At 38.0% G+C, this 17,260-nt stretch overlaps 1 protein-coding gene across 1 annotated transcript in view; it reads right to left on the bottom strand.

The window, feature by feature from the left end:
- The window catches only part of LOC127067747 (protein dachsous), a 277,837-nt gene extending 267,420 nt beyond the window's left edge, over positions 1–10,417 (bottom strand). Inside the window, exon 1 of the mRNA XM_051003050.1 lies at positions 7,396–10,417. Coding sequence (XP_050859007.1) covers positions 7,396–9,096 — 1,701 coding nt within the window. The 5' untranslated portion in view covers positions 9,097–10,417. The remainder of the gene's footprint in view (positions 1–7,395) is intronic.
- Between the last annotated feature and the right edge of the window lie 6,843 nt (positions 10,418–17,260).

Here is a 17,260-nt window from a genome sequence, read left to right as displayed (position 1 = left end):
AAAATTATCAACAAATGAATATGAGATGAACGACATAATAAATATATATGAAAGAGAGAGAAAGAGAGGGAGAGAGAAGAAAGAGAGAGAAAGAGGGAGTATTTTTATTATATATATGAAAGTTTCATAAGAAATAGTAAAAAGATGTAATGAATGATACAAAGATTATTAATAAATGTTTATATATATTTGAAAGAAATATAAATATTTTTTGGAATAAAAAGTTATACGTCTTGGTATATAAATGAAACAAATAAAATGGCTTGCTTGCACTCAGGAGTGCATATGAAAGGTTTACAGTAAGTACATAATTGCATTCAGGAATGCAAATGAACAAATTATAGTAAGAATATACATTTCATATTTGGAATAATCAAAAATGAATGAATGCACTAATAAGGATACTTAATGAAGAAATATATAAATACGTCGAACTCTGTTGATATTTTTTTTAATATACGATATTAAACTTATCTAACAATAAATAAATGAAATTTTATTTTATCCCATATATAATAATTGAATGATATTTAAATAGTGCAAATGAATTAAAGGAAAATTTGAATTATTCCGATAAGATATGTATAAGTCTTGCTAGATGAATGAAACGACATAAATGGCAGCCAGCACTCAGGAGTGCATATTAAAATATGTCAAGGATATACATATTTATTCCAAAATTATTAATAAATAAATATGAGATGAAAGACTCAATAAATATATATGAGAGAGAGAGAGAGAGAGAAAGTGGGAGTATTTTTATTATTTATATGAAAGTTTCATAAGAAATATTAAGAAATAATAAATGATACAAAGATTATTAACAAATATTTATACGTATTTAAAAGAAATATGAATATTTTTTGGAATAAAAATGCATAAGTCTTGGTATATAAATGAAGCGATTGAAATGGCTTGCCTGCACTCAGGAGTGCATATGATAGGTTCACAGTAAGTACGAACTAAATGAGCGAAATGAAAGAAATGGCAGCCAGCACTCAGGAGTGCATAAATATGTCAAGGGTATATATTTTTATTCCAAAATTATCAACAAATGATTATGAAATAAGAGAATTAATAAGTATATGAATATATATATATAAGAGAGAGAGAAAGAAAGAGAGAGAGAAAGAGAGAAAGAGGGAGTATTTTTATTATATATATGAAAGTTTCATAAAAAATGTTAAGAAGATATAATGAATGATATAAATATTATTAATAATTGTTTATGAATATAAGAAACAAATATAATTATTTTTTGGAATAAAAATACATAAGTCTTGGTATATAAATAAAGCGATTAAAATGGCTTGCCTGCACTCAGGAGTGCATACGATAAGTTCACAGTAAGTACATGCCTGCATTCAGGAATGCAGATGAAAATATAATAGTAAGTATATACATTTTTTTTCTGAATGATCAAATATAAATGAATGTATGCACTAATGAAAGTCTATAATACATAATAACTACGATACTACAAATACTACAATACTAAAATAAATATTTAATTTATATATAACCAATTTATTTATAACCAGCTTTATAATATTATTTACAAGAAATAAAAGTTATCTAAATAAAAAATTTAATTTTACTCCATATATAATCGTTGATTTATATTTAAATGGTGCAAATAAATAAAAAGAAAATTTGAATCATTCTGATTAGAAATGTATAAGTCTTGCTAAATGAGCGAAATGAAAGAAATGACAGCCAGCACTCAGGAGTGCATAAAATATGGCAAGGATATACATTTTTATTCCAAATTTTTTGAACATAATTATCAAATGAAAAAGTTTCTAAATATTTAAGACAGTATTTTTATATTATATATATGAATAATATGATATACATATATATGAATAATTCATAAGAAATATGAAGAAATAAATAATGGATGATGTGGCAATGATCTTTTAAGAAATGTTTATGCATATATAAAAGAAATATTATTATTTTTTGGAATAAAAACGCATAAGTCTTGTTATATAAATAAAAAGGCTGTCCCACACTTAGGAGTGTGGATTAGAACAGGAACAGGATTGCATTCAGGAATGCACCTGCATTTCCAAGCATATAGATTTTTATTTTAGAATAATTATAAATTTTTTATAAAATTGTTCATGAATAAGCAATTTTCCTTTTATTTTTTATATATACGAGATATATACATACTTCAATGTCAATACTGTTTACCACGAGTTTTACAACTTACTACTTTTACCACGAGTTATAAAATAACTCATTTGTGATAATTATCATCATTATCATTATATTATTTTATTAATTATTTTATTATTAATTCCATAATTATTCTATTGCTAATAATATTCTGATTAAAAATCTATAAGACTTGATGAAGAATTAGGTTTCGCAATTGGCTGCATTCAGGAATGCACATGCGAAAAAAAGTGTTTGTTAAAGCCGACAGTAATTGTCAAGTAATTATATAAAATAAATTAACGAAGTATATTTGTTAAAAAATAAATTCATAGAAATATAAAAAAGACAAGAATTTATATTTAACATATGTTATATTGTTTTTAAAGAATTTGTATTGATTTGTAATTTATTTAATTAATGAATGTATTAAATTTATATTTAATACACATGGTTCTGAAATTATGAAAGTGTACTACTATTTTTTGTTTTATCATAGTAATAAATTAAAAAAGTGTCTTGTAAATGATGTAATATATACATCAAACACTTGATGTAACTGGATACTACGCGTTAGTATTAAACGTTTTAAAATATGATATTGTATCTATTGATTAAATATACATTTGATCTCAATATGGTTGCGATTATGGCGGTATACAAAATTGCGTATGCATTTTGTAAAATAATATAAGAAACAGTATATTTTGCTCTTTTTTAAACGCGATTTTAATTTATCTCTTGAATACTTTTGAATATACACATTTCTTTTTTTTTCATAATGTATCTTGAACAATTTCCCAATATATTTTTTAACCACTTCATTGTATTTAATCTTGTTTGTTGTTTACATGTTTATTGCATTTAATTATTGACAACATTTTTCTCATTTTGTACTTATAAATCTATAAAAGACATATACAATATATATTTTAACTTAAAAGCTAAACAAATTTTATAATGCATCGAGAATTTTAATGTACTTTTTTTTTCTTTTTTTTTCTTTTATTTCTGATTAAAAATGCAAAATCTTTCTATTATTCATGTATGCTTCCATTGCTTGCTAAAGTCATAATTTATATTTATTAAATTTTTAAAAATGGAAGTTTTCGGCCGCGTAGTTATAAGATTTTATCTTTCCACACATGCCCTTTTATATAGTTATCTGTTACAGGATATTTCATAATTATGAAATATTGGATTAAATTAAGATCAAACGTCGAACTATCAAGTGACCATTCGTAAATACCCTTCCATCATTGGATGCAAACAACAATACAAATAATAATATAATAAGGTTTGTAACATATATGGCATAAGATAAATTAATAAAAATTGTAAATGCATTATAAAATTTTAATGTTTCAGCTGTTTCAGATGTTCCAGTTCACTGAAAGTTAAGAAATTAAGAATAGAATATGGACAAATAGGAATTTGATAAACAAGTGATAATGGACGAATTTTTCGACGATCATCGATGGTATTTTTAAACGAATAAATTCTTTTTTTATTCATTTGGAATTTTCAATAATGTTTTTAATTAATCAGAACAGTAATTTATGTTTCAGGAAACACCATATAACTTCCAAATTCAAAGTTCGTATTCCACCGTTTCTGTAATCTCATTGAGTAAAATAATTATTCATTCACATATTTAATTGCCATTCATATATTTTCAGATAATAATATGTTATTTTACGTTCACAGATATCTTATGTTAGCTGCTGATTCTTTATATGAGATTCACATATTATTATTTTGATTATGCATATGAAATACTTCAAATGTTTTATATTTACAGGTTCGCTATTGGTTTGTTATATGAAATTTGTATATTATTTTGATTGTGCATTATTTAATTATAAAATGCTTTAGATATTTTCTGTTCACAGCTTTGCTGCCAACCTACCATGTGGGATTGATATATTATTTTGATTGTGCATATTTAATTATAAAGTGTTTTAAATGTTTTATGTTCACAGCTTTGCTGCCAATCTATTACATGGAATTCGTATATTATTTTGACTGTGCATATCAAATTATAAAATGTTTTAAATGTTTCTTAATTACAGGTTGAAATTTATACATTATTTTGATTTCAGGAATATAATAAGATAAAACATATAATATGATTTTATCTTTATTGTGAGAATGTTTCCTTCCACATTCTTATTTATCAATGTTTAGTAATTTTATGTTTCAGTTTCATCATGATCATCGTCAAGATATTTCAAGATTAGATTCGGAATAGAGTATCAAAATTAAGGTCTCTCTTCCTTAATCGGGTAGGTAGGTCGATATCAAACGCTTCATAAATTTTCATCCAACTTAAATTTGTTGGAAAAAAATTGGTGATTCGTTTCGCGATTGCCTTTGCTTTTGCTTTGTTTTTCTAAATTAATTAAATTAATTAAATATTGTTATTAAAAGTAAACTATAAATATATGTTGTTATTATTAAAGGTAAATTATATTAGCAGTAGAGTCATAGCTCGTGGGTCTCCGTAAGCAGCAACCTCCAAGTGGTGAGACCCGGGCAATCGATATTAGTTGCGATTTATTAATTATATATCAAATGTAACGCAAGTACTGTCGAGCTAATGGCTGCATTTAAATTCAATAAAAAGCAAATCAGAAAAAAACTTGACATGTGTTCTATGATGATTTAAATATCTTTCGAAATTATTTAAACTACAATTCAGCGTGAATCCCTCTTGTCTCTCCGCGCGCGTGTGTGTTTGTATTCTTTTAAACGCTCGAAGAAGCGTGTAACGTTTTATGTCATAATTATAGCGATACCGATCCGACCAAGGGAAAATTAGTCATCGGCATCACCTCAAGCGTTACTTCAGACTTTCACCTGAGATCATTGAAAGAAAGAAGAAAAAAAAAAAGAAGGGAAGGAAGAGTACCAAGAAAGAAAATTTGAGCATCTCTCAAGGAGAACACTTACAGAACTCTACTTTGCTCCTTTTACCTCGACGTCGACTTTACTACGAGTCGGTAGTACGACAACTTCGTTATCGTACAAACTCAAGTTGGTATAGTGTTACTTTCGACGATTACGTCGAACGTAATACGATCATTCGTAAAAGGCGACGAGTACTATACCGCGTAATCCCCTTTATGAAACCGGCCGATATCTCAAATTTCACAAACACAGAAGTCAACGTCCCACCCTCTACTCTTTAACGTTTAATTCCTTGACGATATTCGAGGCGAACCTTCGATCGAATTTTTTTCTTCCCGTCTCTCTCTTTCTCTTTCTTTCTTTCTTTCTTTCTTTCTTTCTTTCTCTCTCTCTCTTTCTCTCTTTCTCTTTTTTTCTCTCATTCTTTTCTCGAGGCCGCCCTCGCCTTTTTCTCCTGCATTGGAGGCCACGTATGCGCATGTAATGCAACAGGAAGAAACATCGATATCGTAACGACACGTTCGGCTCGTCTCGGTGAAGAAACGTCGCTTCGAATTTTAACTTCGTCAACGATCTGGTACCAACCACTTCTTTTTGTTAATTTTATTACTTCGATTTGTTATACCTACTCCTTCCTCTCTTATTTACGATGTACCTTTTATTCGTTAATTGTATGTTAGATTTTGACGAATGTTAATATTGGATATAGCAAGTGTTTCAATATTTTTTGATAGTTGTTTGTTCAATGTATCTTAATTCGAGTATACTACTAATAAAACGTTGGAGATACCTGTTAAAGTTAAACTATCTTCGGTCGGCCTTTGCATTTTGCATTTAGTTTATTCTCATCCGGTATTGAAATTTATCGGACGCACCATATAAGCGCGGAGAAAGGCGCGTCGGGAGGAGAAAGTAAAGATATCGACAACGGTAGTCGTAAGTATGCGAACTCTATTACGCCAAGGACATCATAAATATAAAGAAGAAAAAGAGATGGTTGATATAAAAGAAACAGAAAGAAAAAAAAAGAGATGGGAAGATAAAACGAAAAAGAAAGAGACAAAGAAAGAGAATTAACTTGTTAACTTAGTTATTGCAGGAGAATTTTTACACGTCGATTATTAATGGAAAATATCGCGACAAATATTATTACTTTGAATAAAATCGATAGATGAAATTGGATATAATAATACTGACAAAAACAACGATAATAACAAAGACAATAATTGAATGTTATTTTGGTGTATTCGAGTTGAATGTTGGGTTCGCAGAAAGTAAAGGTACGTTCCTGAACGATTCACGTACCGTTTCGTCCATACTCGATAGGTTTCCTCATTCACGTTCCTTCGAGAGTAGTATCGTATTCACTCTCCTTCTCCAGAGTTGTCGAGGTACGCTACGAATGCGAAACGACCGTGTGGATTCGCTCGAACGAACGTGGACTTTACTATCGAACTCTCGATTTTCCACGATAGAGTGCAGTGATCGATAACACTCCTTAACGGTGTACAAGTTGTACTAATTGCACTACGCTCCGGGGAAACCTTTCGATTCGATACCCAATTATGGTTTTCCCAGATGGGGAGAAAGAGAAAGAGAAAGAGAGAAGTGTAGTTTAAGTACTATCGTTGCTCTTTCGATATTAATTAGTATTTGTATATCTGTATTAGTGTTTATCAAATTAAACGGAATGCTTAACTCTTCGATGCATGCATGATTTATATCTGCAAAAACTTTTACGAAATAAATGTCTATCGTATCGGCTGTTAAAAGTAAATGTTACGGAAGAAAAAGTAGCAAAAAATAATATATTATCGCGATTCTTGCCATGAAATTATCGCAAGCATATAAGAGTTAAGTGATTTTTTTCATCGACATAACTATACTAAGAATTGGATTCGTCGATTCGATCAGTTTTTAAAATATCCTAAACTTCTGAATACTTTGAAACGATCGCGATCAAGTAAGGACTTTACTCGGACTCGAAGGAAAATAAGAGCAGCGTAGAATTTAGAGTTTGGGACGTAAGGTCAAAAACACGATTCATCGTCAAGCGAAGGATCCAAGGAATGTTGCCTTTCACTCCGAGTATTTTATCGCACCGATTGACTTTTATCCTTCTAATAATTATACAAACATGGTGGATAACTCGCCATCGGCAAAGTACTTATTAAAAGGTAACACTTTGCTGATCAGGAACGATCTTTTCCACGAAGGTATGCGTAATAAGGAAATGGCAAGGAAGATTGAATCGCAAAACTCAGGTTTTGTCGAGGAGAAGAAAAGAAATGAATAAAAAGAGGACTGTGAAGATAACGATACCTTGAGAAAACAGCGTCCAACGGGCATATCCTCCGGCACGGTGGCATTGTAGAGCGGCTTCTCGAAGATGGGTTCGTTGTCGTTGAGATCGTGAACCGTAACGCGAACTGTAGCACTACTGCTGAGAGGTGGACGTCCAGAATCAGTGGCTACAACGATGAGAATAGGAGCTGGGTCTGCTTCGCAATCGACGTGGCTGATCGTACTGATCAATCCTGAGATCTCGTCGATGGCGAACCAAGTGGAGTTACGTATCGAGTATCTCACTGCTGAATTGGCACCTTCGTCCAAGTCGGTTGCGAGAACTCGAAGGACCGAGGTACCTGGCTCGGAGGCTTCGAGGAGATGAGCCTCGTAGGTGTCACGTTCGAATTTTGGCGCGTTATCGTTAACGTCGGTGACTAGTAGCTTGAAATTACGAATCGCTCTCAAAGGTGGTGTACCAGCGTCCGTAGCTTCAACCGAAAGTTCGTAAACGGGCTTCTCCTCTCGATCGAGCGGTCTCTCGACTACGACTAGGTAGATTATGTTATCTCTTGTAGCCAAACCGAAGTGTCCTTCGCCACCGGTCAACGTAACCGTCGCGTTTGAATATTCTGTCCTCGAGTCTGGATCACTGACCGATATCCTTGCGACGAACTCGCCCGGTTGAGCGCTCTCGCTGATCTTAGGTGTGGCGTCGTCCGAGAGAAAGATCACCGTGATCGCCGGTTGATTGTCGTTGACGTCGGTGACACGGACGGACAGGAAAGCGCTCGCTTCGAGCGGCTGGGCACCCCGATCTCTCGCTACGATCACCAACTCGTGACGATCCTTCGACTCGAAGTCCAACGCCTTGTTCACGTAAACCATACCGCTCTCCGGATCAATACGGAACATCTCGCCGCGATCGGATTGTCTACGATTGATCGAGTACTCGATCCGACCGTTTTCACCGGCATCGGCGTCGCTCGCGTTCACGGCTAAGACCGGCGTGCCGACGGTCGCGTTCTCCGGCACGCTCGCCGCGTACCGAGTCTGATTGAAGATCGGCGGATTGTCGTTGACGTCCTGCACCGTCACGTTCACGTGCAGCCTCGAGCGTAACGCTGGCGAGCCCCCGTCGAGAGCCTCGATCACGAGACGGTAGTTGGAGCGAGCTTCGCGATCCAACGTTCCGCCGTTCTGAAGATCCAGATAGAGAACGCCGTCGCGACCGCGATGCTGCGACAACCTAAACGCCTCGCCGTCGTTACCTGAAACGATCTCGTAACGTTGCGTCGAGTACTGACCGAGATCAGGGTCTTTTGCCGGTGGCAATGCACGTTTCGCGTCTCTCGGTGAATTCTCTGGGAACTCAACGTCGACCCGATCCACAGGAAAGGTCGGTGCGTTGTCGTTCTCGTCCAACACCTTTACCACTACCTTTACGTTCTGCGGTAAAGAGACCAAAGTATAGGAAGGCCTTGTCTCGCGATCCAATGGCACCCTGGTCTTTATCTCGCCCGTCGTTTGGTCCACCGTCAGATCAGCGTCCACTGCTGATCCCGAGACCGAAACTACCAGATACGGAGGGTTCTCCGCGTCGATGAAGCCCACCCTGGTGCCTGGCCGAGCGTTCTCGGAAACCTCGAAGCATCTGACCAGCTCGGACCGCGTGCCCGGGGCGAGGCTCGCTCCCAGGACGAGGAACAACAGTAGCAGGTGCCTTACCGGCCGCATCCTGGCCTCCTCCCGGCCTCCTCCTGCTAACCGCCTCTATCTCTCTCTCTCTCTCCTCTCTCTCTCTCTCTCTCTCTCTCTCTCGCTCCTTCTACTCTGCTCTACACTCCTCTCTCCTTTTATTATCTCGACCCTTCCATCCTCGGACCGATCCTTCAACGACGGTATATCCTCCTCTTCCTCGCTTCCCTCTTCTTCTCCAGGATCTTCCACCTTGTCTAGCTCCCACCTCCGACTACTCCAAACTCCTCCCTCTCTCTCTCTCTCTATCTATCTATCTCTATCTCTACCTCTATCTTGATTTCTCTCGATCTCTCTTGATCTTCCTAGATCTCCTTTCTATCACCTTTCCAGTCAAATTTTATCACCCACCAGCACCAACCACCAAACACAATCACCTCATCTCTCTTTCTCTCTCGATCCTCCTTCGTCCGCGACGACTCGACACACACTTTCCGACGAACCTCTTTTTCCAGCATAAAATATACAACTGCTTTACCCTATCATCCGTACTCACTGTCACCGAGCATATACGCGCCGCGAGATATCGTACATTCCTCGCGTTAGATCCACCGACGATAACCGGATGGTCAACAAGACCGGTCGCGAACCTGGCGCGATCCTTTCGCTTCTCCTCCGCCGCTCGTCATCTCGTACCAGCTTTGCGTTCCGTTCTACCTGGTACGAGGAACGTCCGAGACGATGCTCGGCTTATCCAACGGCGCTTGTATCATAGAAAAGGATCCAGGCTCAAGCGGGAGTGAACGACCGAAAGGATCCAGGGTCGTGTCTGCTCCTGAACTCGCACGAAACCGCTCACTCGCGACGAGATAGCCGATACAATAACGATACGAAAACTGCGATTTCCGCGGCTACCGATCTCTTTCTTTGCTTTCTCTTCTATGGACTTTTTTAATAGGACCGGACTATGTCCACGATGTGCGTCTCGATCGTATATCTTTTCGTAACACCTTAACTCCTTGTACGTGTAAGAGTGTAACTATACATATATATACATATATATGTATATATACATACGTACATACATATATATATATATACATATACACACGTTCATACATACGTATAGATATCCGCGAGAAAAACCGGTCACAGTATATAAAATAGAAGAGAAGCTCGATCGACGCCGTTCCTTCGATCTCTTCCAATAATCCCCGCTCGCGAGAAGGCAAGAAATCCGCTCGTATTCGGTCGAACGAAACGAGACGATTCGCGGGCACGAGGTGTCGCGTTGTTCGGGCCAGCGTCCGTTCCGCGCGGCTTCGAGGTTAGGCATGCACTGACATGGCGGCACCTGCAAGGCCTACCCTTCCCCTGACTCGACCAACTCGGCTGCCTCAGTCAGGGGGACCCGGCTGGACCCGAGCGGCGGCCATCTTGGAGAGGGGAGCGCACTCCGATACACTCGGGGCCTGATACACTCCGGGCCCAGGCATTCAACGCGCGGCACGGCAGCGAGCACCTAGACTCTACTATACTCTTTCTCTCTCTCTCTCTCTCTCTTTTTCTCGCTCTCGCTCTCGCTCTCGCTCTCTCTGTTCTTCGAGCTCACGCGCGCGCGCACGCTCTCTTCTCCCTTGTCCTCTCTCTACCTCCTTGCTACCTACCTACCTGAGCGCCCGGTATGCGAGGAACTGACTTACCGTCGGCGCTCATTCCGCGCTCGGCCATACGAACCTCCTGTACGCCCGTGCCAAAGGTCCTGGAATTTCGTGACGTGACGAGGAAAGCGACTCAGGGAACGCGCACTCTTCTCTTACACCCTCCTTCCGACGACGCTCTCATTTCTTTCCAACTCCGATCTCTTTTCCGATCTCTCTGTTTATTCTACGTAGATTCCTAACTTTGAATTTATTTTTTTTTTCTCTTTCTGTCTCTCGTACGATGATCTTGATCTGTTTGATAAAGTCGAGAAAAAAAATTGATTTAATTCGAATAAGATACATGGAAAATGTTTTTTAGTAAGCACCTCCAACTCGATCATGATCGATCGTGAACAACGTCGTCGTGACCGCATTGAGATACGTGAAACCAATGCCAGGATTCTCTCTATCTCGAAAGGAATTCGACCTCGCTTGCGGTGAACATACCCGCCAACTTTCCGCGCGTATCGCGTGATTTAACATCTTTCTTTCTTTCCTACGCGAGCGCGAGGATATCGAGTAAAATTTCCCCGTCCAATCTTGATTTTTATTTCTTCTTCTTCCTCTCCTTCTTTTTCTGCTGCTTCTTCTATTTCTTCTACTTCTTCTTCTTCTTCTTCTTTCTGAACATCGAAATGCCAAACTGGAAATCGTACATGTCACGCAGAGTTGGCTAGCGAAAAATGACGATATCGCTTCAATTTTTTTCTCCTCTTTTTCTCTACTTTCCTTTTCTCTCTCTCTTATCTCTCCAAAGATGCACGAAGATCGATCCACAAAAATATCATTTATGTAATGATATCTAGGTGCGTGGCATCGACCGCGCGAAAACAGGCCGGAACGGGAAAAGAAAAGGAGAAGGAAAAGAAGAAGAAGAAGAAGACGACGAAGACAAGATGGAAAGGCAGGAGGAGGAAGAGAAGGAGGAGGAGGAAGAGGAGGAGGAGGAGGAAGAGGAGGAGGAGGAGGAAGAGGAGAAAGAGGAGAAAGAGGAGGAGGAGGAGGAGAAGAAGATCCATCGGTTCCGTCGGACAGTGCGACGTGTCCCGAGGGTCGAGGACCCTTGGACTCCTCTACCTGACTCTACGAGTAGGCAGATAAATCCGCCGCCTACTACTACTCGCTACGGACAATGCGCTCGGGACGGTGCATCATCGTTCGTATTGTTTGCCCAAGCATCGAGTGCACGGCCTGATCTTTTGCAGGTGCTGGAAGCAGGAATGAGTCTCGACCTCGAAAGTACGTTGTTACGCATACCCTATTTACTTCCCGGAAATTATCCCACCTATACGGAAGCTCTCTTTTTAATGATAAAAAGTCAGAAACAATTCAATAATAATAATAATAATAATAATAATAATAATAATAATAACAACAATAATAATGAGGATGAGGATGAGCAGGATGATGATGATGATGATGATAATCATGATGATGATAAGATGAGAAAACCTTAGGTCGATTTTTATGCCTTACTGATTCATAACCAAGATAAGAACGTACTTGTGAATTCGTCTTATTAATTTAATGATTCGATGCTAATTGAAAGAAGTATTAATTTTATCATATCTTATTTTCATCTTACGTATGTATTTTCGTTGTTTTAATTTAATTTTCGGAAAGTATCAACTCTTCCTGTCTGAAAATCGATCAATGCCTTTTCTGACGACGGATCCCTGCAAGATGTAAACGAACGTAAACCAAAAGAAATATGTATATACCAAAAAGGAGAAAAAAAGATAAGGAAAAGAAAAGGAACGAAGGAAAAAGTATCATCGTCGTTCGTTACGTAGTAAATTTTCTACGGTGATGCGCAGCTTCGTCCGAGTACCGTCAAAATCCATTTAGGATCGTCCGCAGAAATCCATAACGCGGCGAAAGCCTTTGGTAATAACACGGTTCCCGAGGTTCCTTCGATTTGGCCACAGGCCCCCGTGTTGGAAATCACGTTACTTCTCAGGAACATGAAAGTAAATTATAATGGCACGCGAATCGACCAAGTCCTTTCACTCGAAACTCAGCAATTTTCTGATCTCTACGGTGTTGTCTCTCCTCGTGCAGTACAATAAGGCTTCCGTCGAAAGGTAGAAAACTTTCCAATTGAAATACCAAACTATCGGACTGACCTATCGAACCTTACCTTTGGTCGATTCCAATCATCGATATGTTTTTCCTGTCCGATGTAAAATCGGACATTGGCAATGTTCCCATTAAAAGGAGGAATACAAATTTGTTGAAAAAAAAAAAGAAAAGAAAAAGAAAACGAAAGAGAAAGAAAGGAGAAGAATCATCGATGTGATTGGAAATATCTTTTTATCGTATTTTTTCTTGGAAAAAGAAAATAAAAATACGACATTTTCATTTCGATTAGAAAGGAAAAGTTTTTCCTACCTCGAAAAGTTCATCGTTTTCTTGGAAAATCAGAAAGAATAGAAAACCCCGAAAAATTTTTCATTATTTACCTCTCTTTTCGAATCAATGCTTTCGAATCAACACCATTTTTCTTTCTCGACCTTTTCTTCTTCTGATCTTCGACCGCCGAAGCAAAAGTGCCACCATTTCGTCTTACCCTTCTTCTTCTTCTTTTTCTTTTTCCTCCTCTTTCTTCTCTCTCTCTCTCTCTCTCTCTCTCTCTCTTTCTCTCTCTTTTTCTCTTTCTCTGTCTCTTTCTCTTTCTCTCGTGAACCAAAAGTTTCCACGAAATCTTTCCATCGTACACCAATTTCGGCGCGACGTGGTGGCACGGTCGCTAGAAGAAAATTACAGAGTCCGTGGATAACACAGAAAGAAAGAGAGAGGGAGAGAGAGAAAGAGAGAGAGAAAGAGAGAGAAGAACGGTGCGATAATCTGAGCCCGTAGAAAGGAAAGGACCTCGCTGTCGGTCTTCGTCATTAAGCGAAATGATTACCGACTACGACGACCACCTACACTAACAACAAATTCTTCAAGGTTGCTGCTCACTGAAGCAAAACCTTGAATGCAAAGCTTTTTCCTAAAAATTCGAAAAAGGAAGTCGCGAATTTGGTTTCTTTAACAATGTTGTCTCTCATTGATCATCGATCACGAGAATAGGAAGACAATGGAAGACAAGAGAAAAAAATGGCGGCGAGAGAAGAGGAAGAAGAAAAGGAGTAATAAGTCGCTTACGAAGACACGATAAGTCTCTCTCTCTCTCTCTCTCTCTCTCTCTCTCTCTTTCTCTCTCTTTCTTTGTCTTGCTTTACCCGAAAGACCTGAGAGAACGTGATCGAGTTACGAGTTTCAAATGTCCGCAGTAGTCGTTACTGCCTCTAGAGTTTCGCGCTCGATGCTCGCTCGAATTTCCTAAAAATCTTATTCAGAGAGTCGAAGAGCGAAAGGAGGACATATTCCGGTAGAGTCCCTCAACGTAGAGAACCTTCCTTTTCGACGATTGTATGAGGGATCACGTTCGTGTCTTTGGTATCTTCTGACTTGGAAAGTCTTTGCTTTCTAACACGAGCTCTATTTTCAAACCTAGAACGTGTACTTACATGCATACTTACTTGCCACGATAAGAAGAATAGGGAAAAGGATTGGCAAGAGTTCTAACTCGTGGAGAAATGTGCAAAAAGAGGAAATAGAAGAAGTGGAATGGTAAAAGACGAAAGTCTTTGTCATCGATCGATAGATCGATAGATCGCGTTCATCTTTGACGACTTTTGAATTGGAAAGTCTTCGCTTTCTAACAGTTCTATTTTTATTAAATCTCAGAATGTATATGTGTTAAATGATAAGGAAAAAAAATGAGGAGAAACATTGGAGTTCTAGCTCGTGTATAAATGTAGAAAAAGGAACAAGAATAAAAATGAAAAGAAGAAAAGAAGATGAAGACGAAGAAGAAGATGAAGACGAAGAAGAAGAAGAAGAAGAAGAAAAAGAATAAGAGGAAGAGTAGGAGGAGGAAGAGGAAGAGGAAAAAGACGAAGCTTTATCGAAGCTGCGACGAGTTGGGTGCAGCGAAAATTGGTTAGTGGTGGGGGTGATGGAGACCAGCCGCATAATGACAGGGTGCCTCGCGCCAAGGCCCCGCTAACGAACCGGCCCACAGGACCCTTTGGGTCCGGGCTAGGAGACGACACTGTATTATTTTACCATTTCGAGGGTCGGAGGCATCATCAGAAATCATCGCCGAATCCATATAATCAGTAGACGGTTACGTGCGGCCATGATTTTAAGAGCGGAAGAAAAGGACGATGGCGAGAAGGAGAAAGAAGAAAGAGGAGAACGAAGACGAAGAAGACGAAGAATAAGAAGGTGAAGCGGAGGAGGAGGAAAAGGACGAAGAGGACGAAGAGGAGGAGAAGAAGGAGGAGGAGGAGTGATCCTAATAACGAGAACGATGGTACGATGCAGAAAGCAGATCTCTCTTTCGTCCTTCCTCGTCGCAGAAAGAGGAGGAACTTTTCGACTTCTGGATCCTTGATACGAACTTATAGGACTCTCATTGCTGCTCGCTAATGACACCAGCGCGATAAAAAGCAAACCCTCCTCTTCTTTCCTCGTCGCCATCTTACACGAAAGGTGGACACCAACCAAGTCGCGGTTATACCTGCCTGAGAACGATTTTGAAGTAGGCTGAGAAAGGGGAGATACCGAGTGAGAAGCGTAGAAAAAAAGCACACGAATGCACTTAGCGATTCTCCGTACAAAATCGGTCCAATGGAAATGGAGGAAGTGATTCCAGGAGCTTTCTCTCTCTCTCTCTTTCTCTCTTTCGAACGGTCTCGAGCGAACTTCTCTTTTTTTCGTTTGGTACGATATCGTGACTCCTTTTACCATGATTTCCTCTCAAAAGAAAAAGAAAAGAAGGATGGAAAGGTCATTCTCTCGATCCGTCTTCATTGATCAAAGCTTCGATCATCTAGATAACCAATCTAAAATATAAAACAGTATCTTTTTATTTTCTTCTTTCCTTTTTTTTTTCTCTTTACTTTTGTACTTTAACCGGACAGCTATGATTCTTATCATTGTCTTAGTAAAACTTTAGGATTTATTTCAATCACCCTAGAGAACGTATACGATCTCTTCTCTTCTCTTCTCTTCTCTTCTCTTCTCTTCTCTTCTCTTCTCTTCTCTTCTCTTCTCTTCTCTACCCTACCAACGAGACCAAGATGAAATGATATATAATTCTTCGATATAATGTTCACGGGAAAGCTACGTCATGGACGATGCAACGCAACATACAACATACATGCATGGCGACTATATCGTGAAAGTTGATCGATAAAGATCTAAATGAAAGTCGTCGCGTAGCATAAGATATCTCTCGTATGCATATACATTACGATATATGTATGCATGTATAAGTACATATATGGATATAGATATATACATTATACGTATATACTTGTGTATATACTCTCTGAAGCTTCCTAGAGGAAGACACAGTCTTTCTGCCTCGAAGGAAAAGATAGAAAACGGTATTTTCTGCGAGACTCAAATATCAAACACGTTGGAAATTATCGTCCAAGAAATCTTATATGGAAGAAGATCAAGGGAAACACTGCATTTACGTTACGTCTCTTAACTTCAGCATGAGACATTTTTAAACGAAGTCGAAAAGAAAAAAAAAGAAACAAGTTCATTTGATTACCTCGCATTTCAACTATTTTATAATGTATTATACGAGCCAGTAATTATGAAAGTAGTCTACGTTATTTGAGATATTAAAAGATATATCTTATCTTACGTTCTTAATTACTACCGTATTCTTCAAATTATATTACATAAAAGGAATTGTTTTTTTTTTTTCAAGGATGAATATACTTACTTGTTCTCTTGATCATTATAAAAGAATAATTTTTAAATAAATCAAATCCAAAGTATCAAATATATCGATACTGCATCGTCAATCGGTTCAGTCCATTCTTGCGCCTTTTAAAATTCTTCTATGTCTATATAAACAAGTAATATGTGAGAATTAAAATAATTATGCCGTGCATTATATTTTAATTATGTCGAAGTATTAAAACGAAGTAATTAAAGCAGAAATAAAAATTACAATTTCCGTTCGAATAGTTTATTCGGCTAATTGTAAGATATTTTATTCTTCATGAAAGTGACGAATATAAAAAAGAAGGAAAAAATCGGAAAAGGAAAGGATGAGCAAGCTCTCTTAGAAACAACAAGTTTCAAGATCCCGTGGGAGTATATGGTAGAAAGATAGAATACGGGTCGATACACGTGAAGCAGTATCGACACGGCGAAACGCGTTATCTCGATAATTAGGTGCTTTCTCCAAAGCAAAGTATCGATGTTAAAGTCTCACGAACTGGTTTCGGAATTCTACGGTCCGTGTCAACGGCTCCGCTTAGAGATAACGTATTGACGGGTCGAGGTAGGCTCTTCTTTACGTTCTCTCTACCCTCTTTATTTTCCTTTTCTTTTCTTTTCGTCTAATCTATGCACGATATATCTACTAGCAGAACGTGTCTTCGCGTGGAGAGACCTCGATCAATCCTCTATCATATACATATATC

Source organism: Vespula vulgaris, chromosome 11 (genome assembly GCF_905475345.1).
Source record: "Vespula vulgaris chromosome 11, iyVesVulg1.1, whole genome shotgun sequence".
NCBI lineage: Eukaryota > Metazoa > Arthropoda > Insecta > Hymenoptera > Vespidae > Vespula > Vespula vulgaris.
The sequence above is the reverse complement of the archived record's forward strand: the minus strand, read 5'-3'. Positions and strand labels throughout refer to the sequence as shown.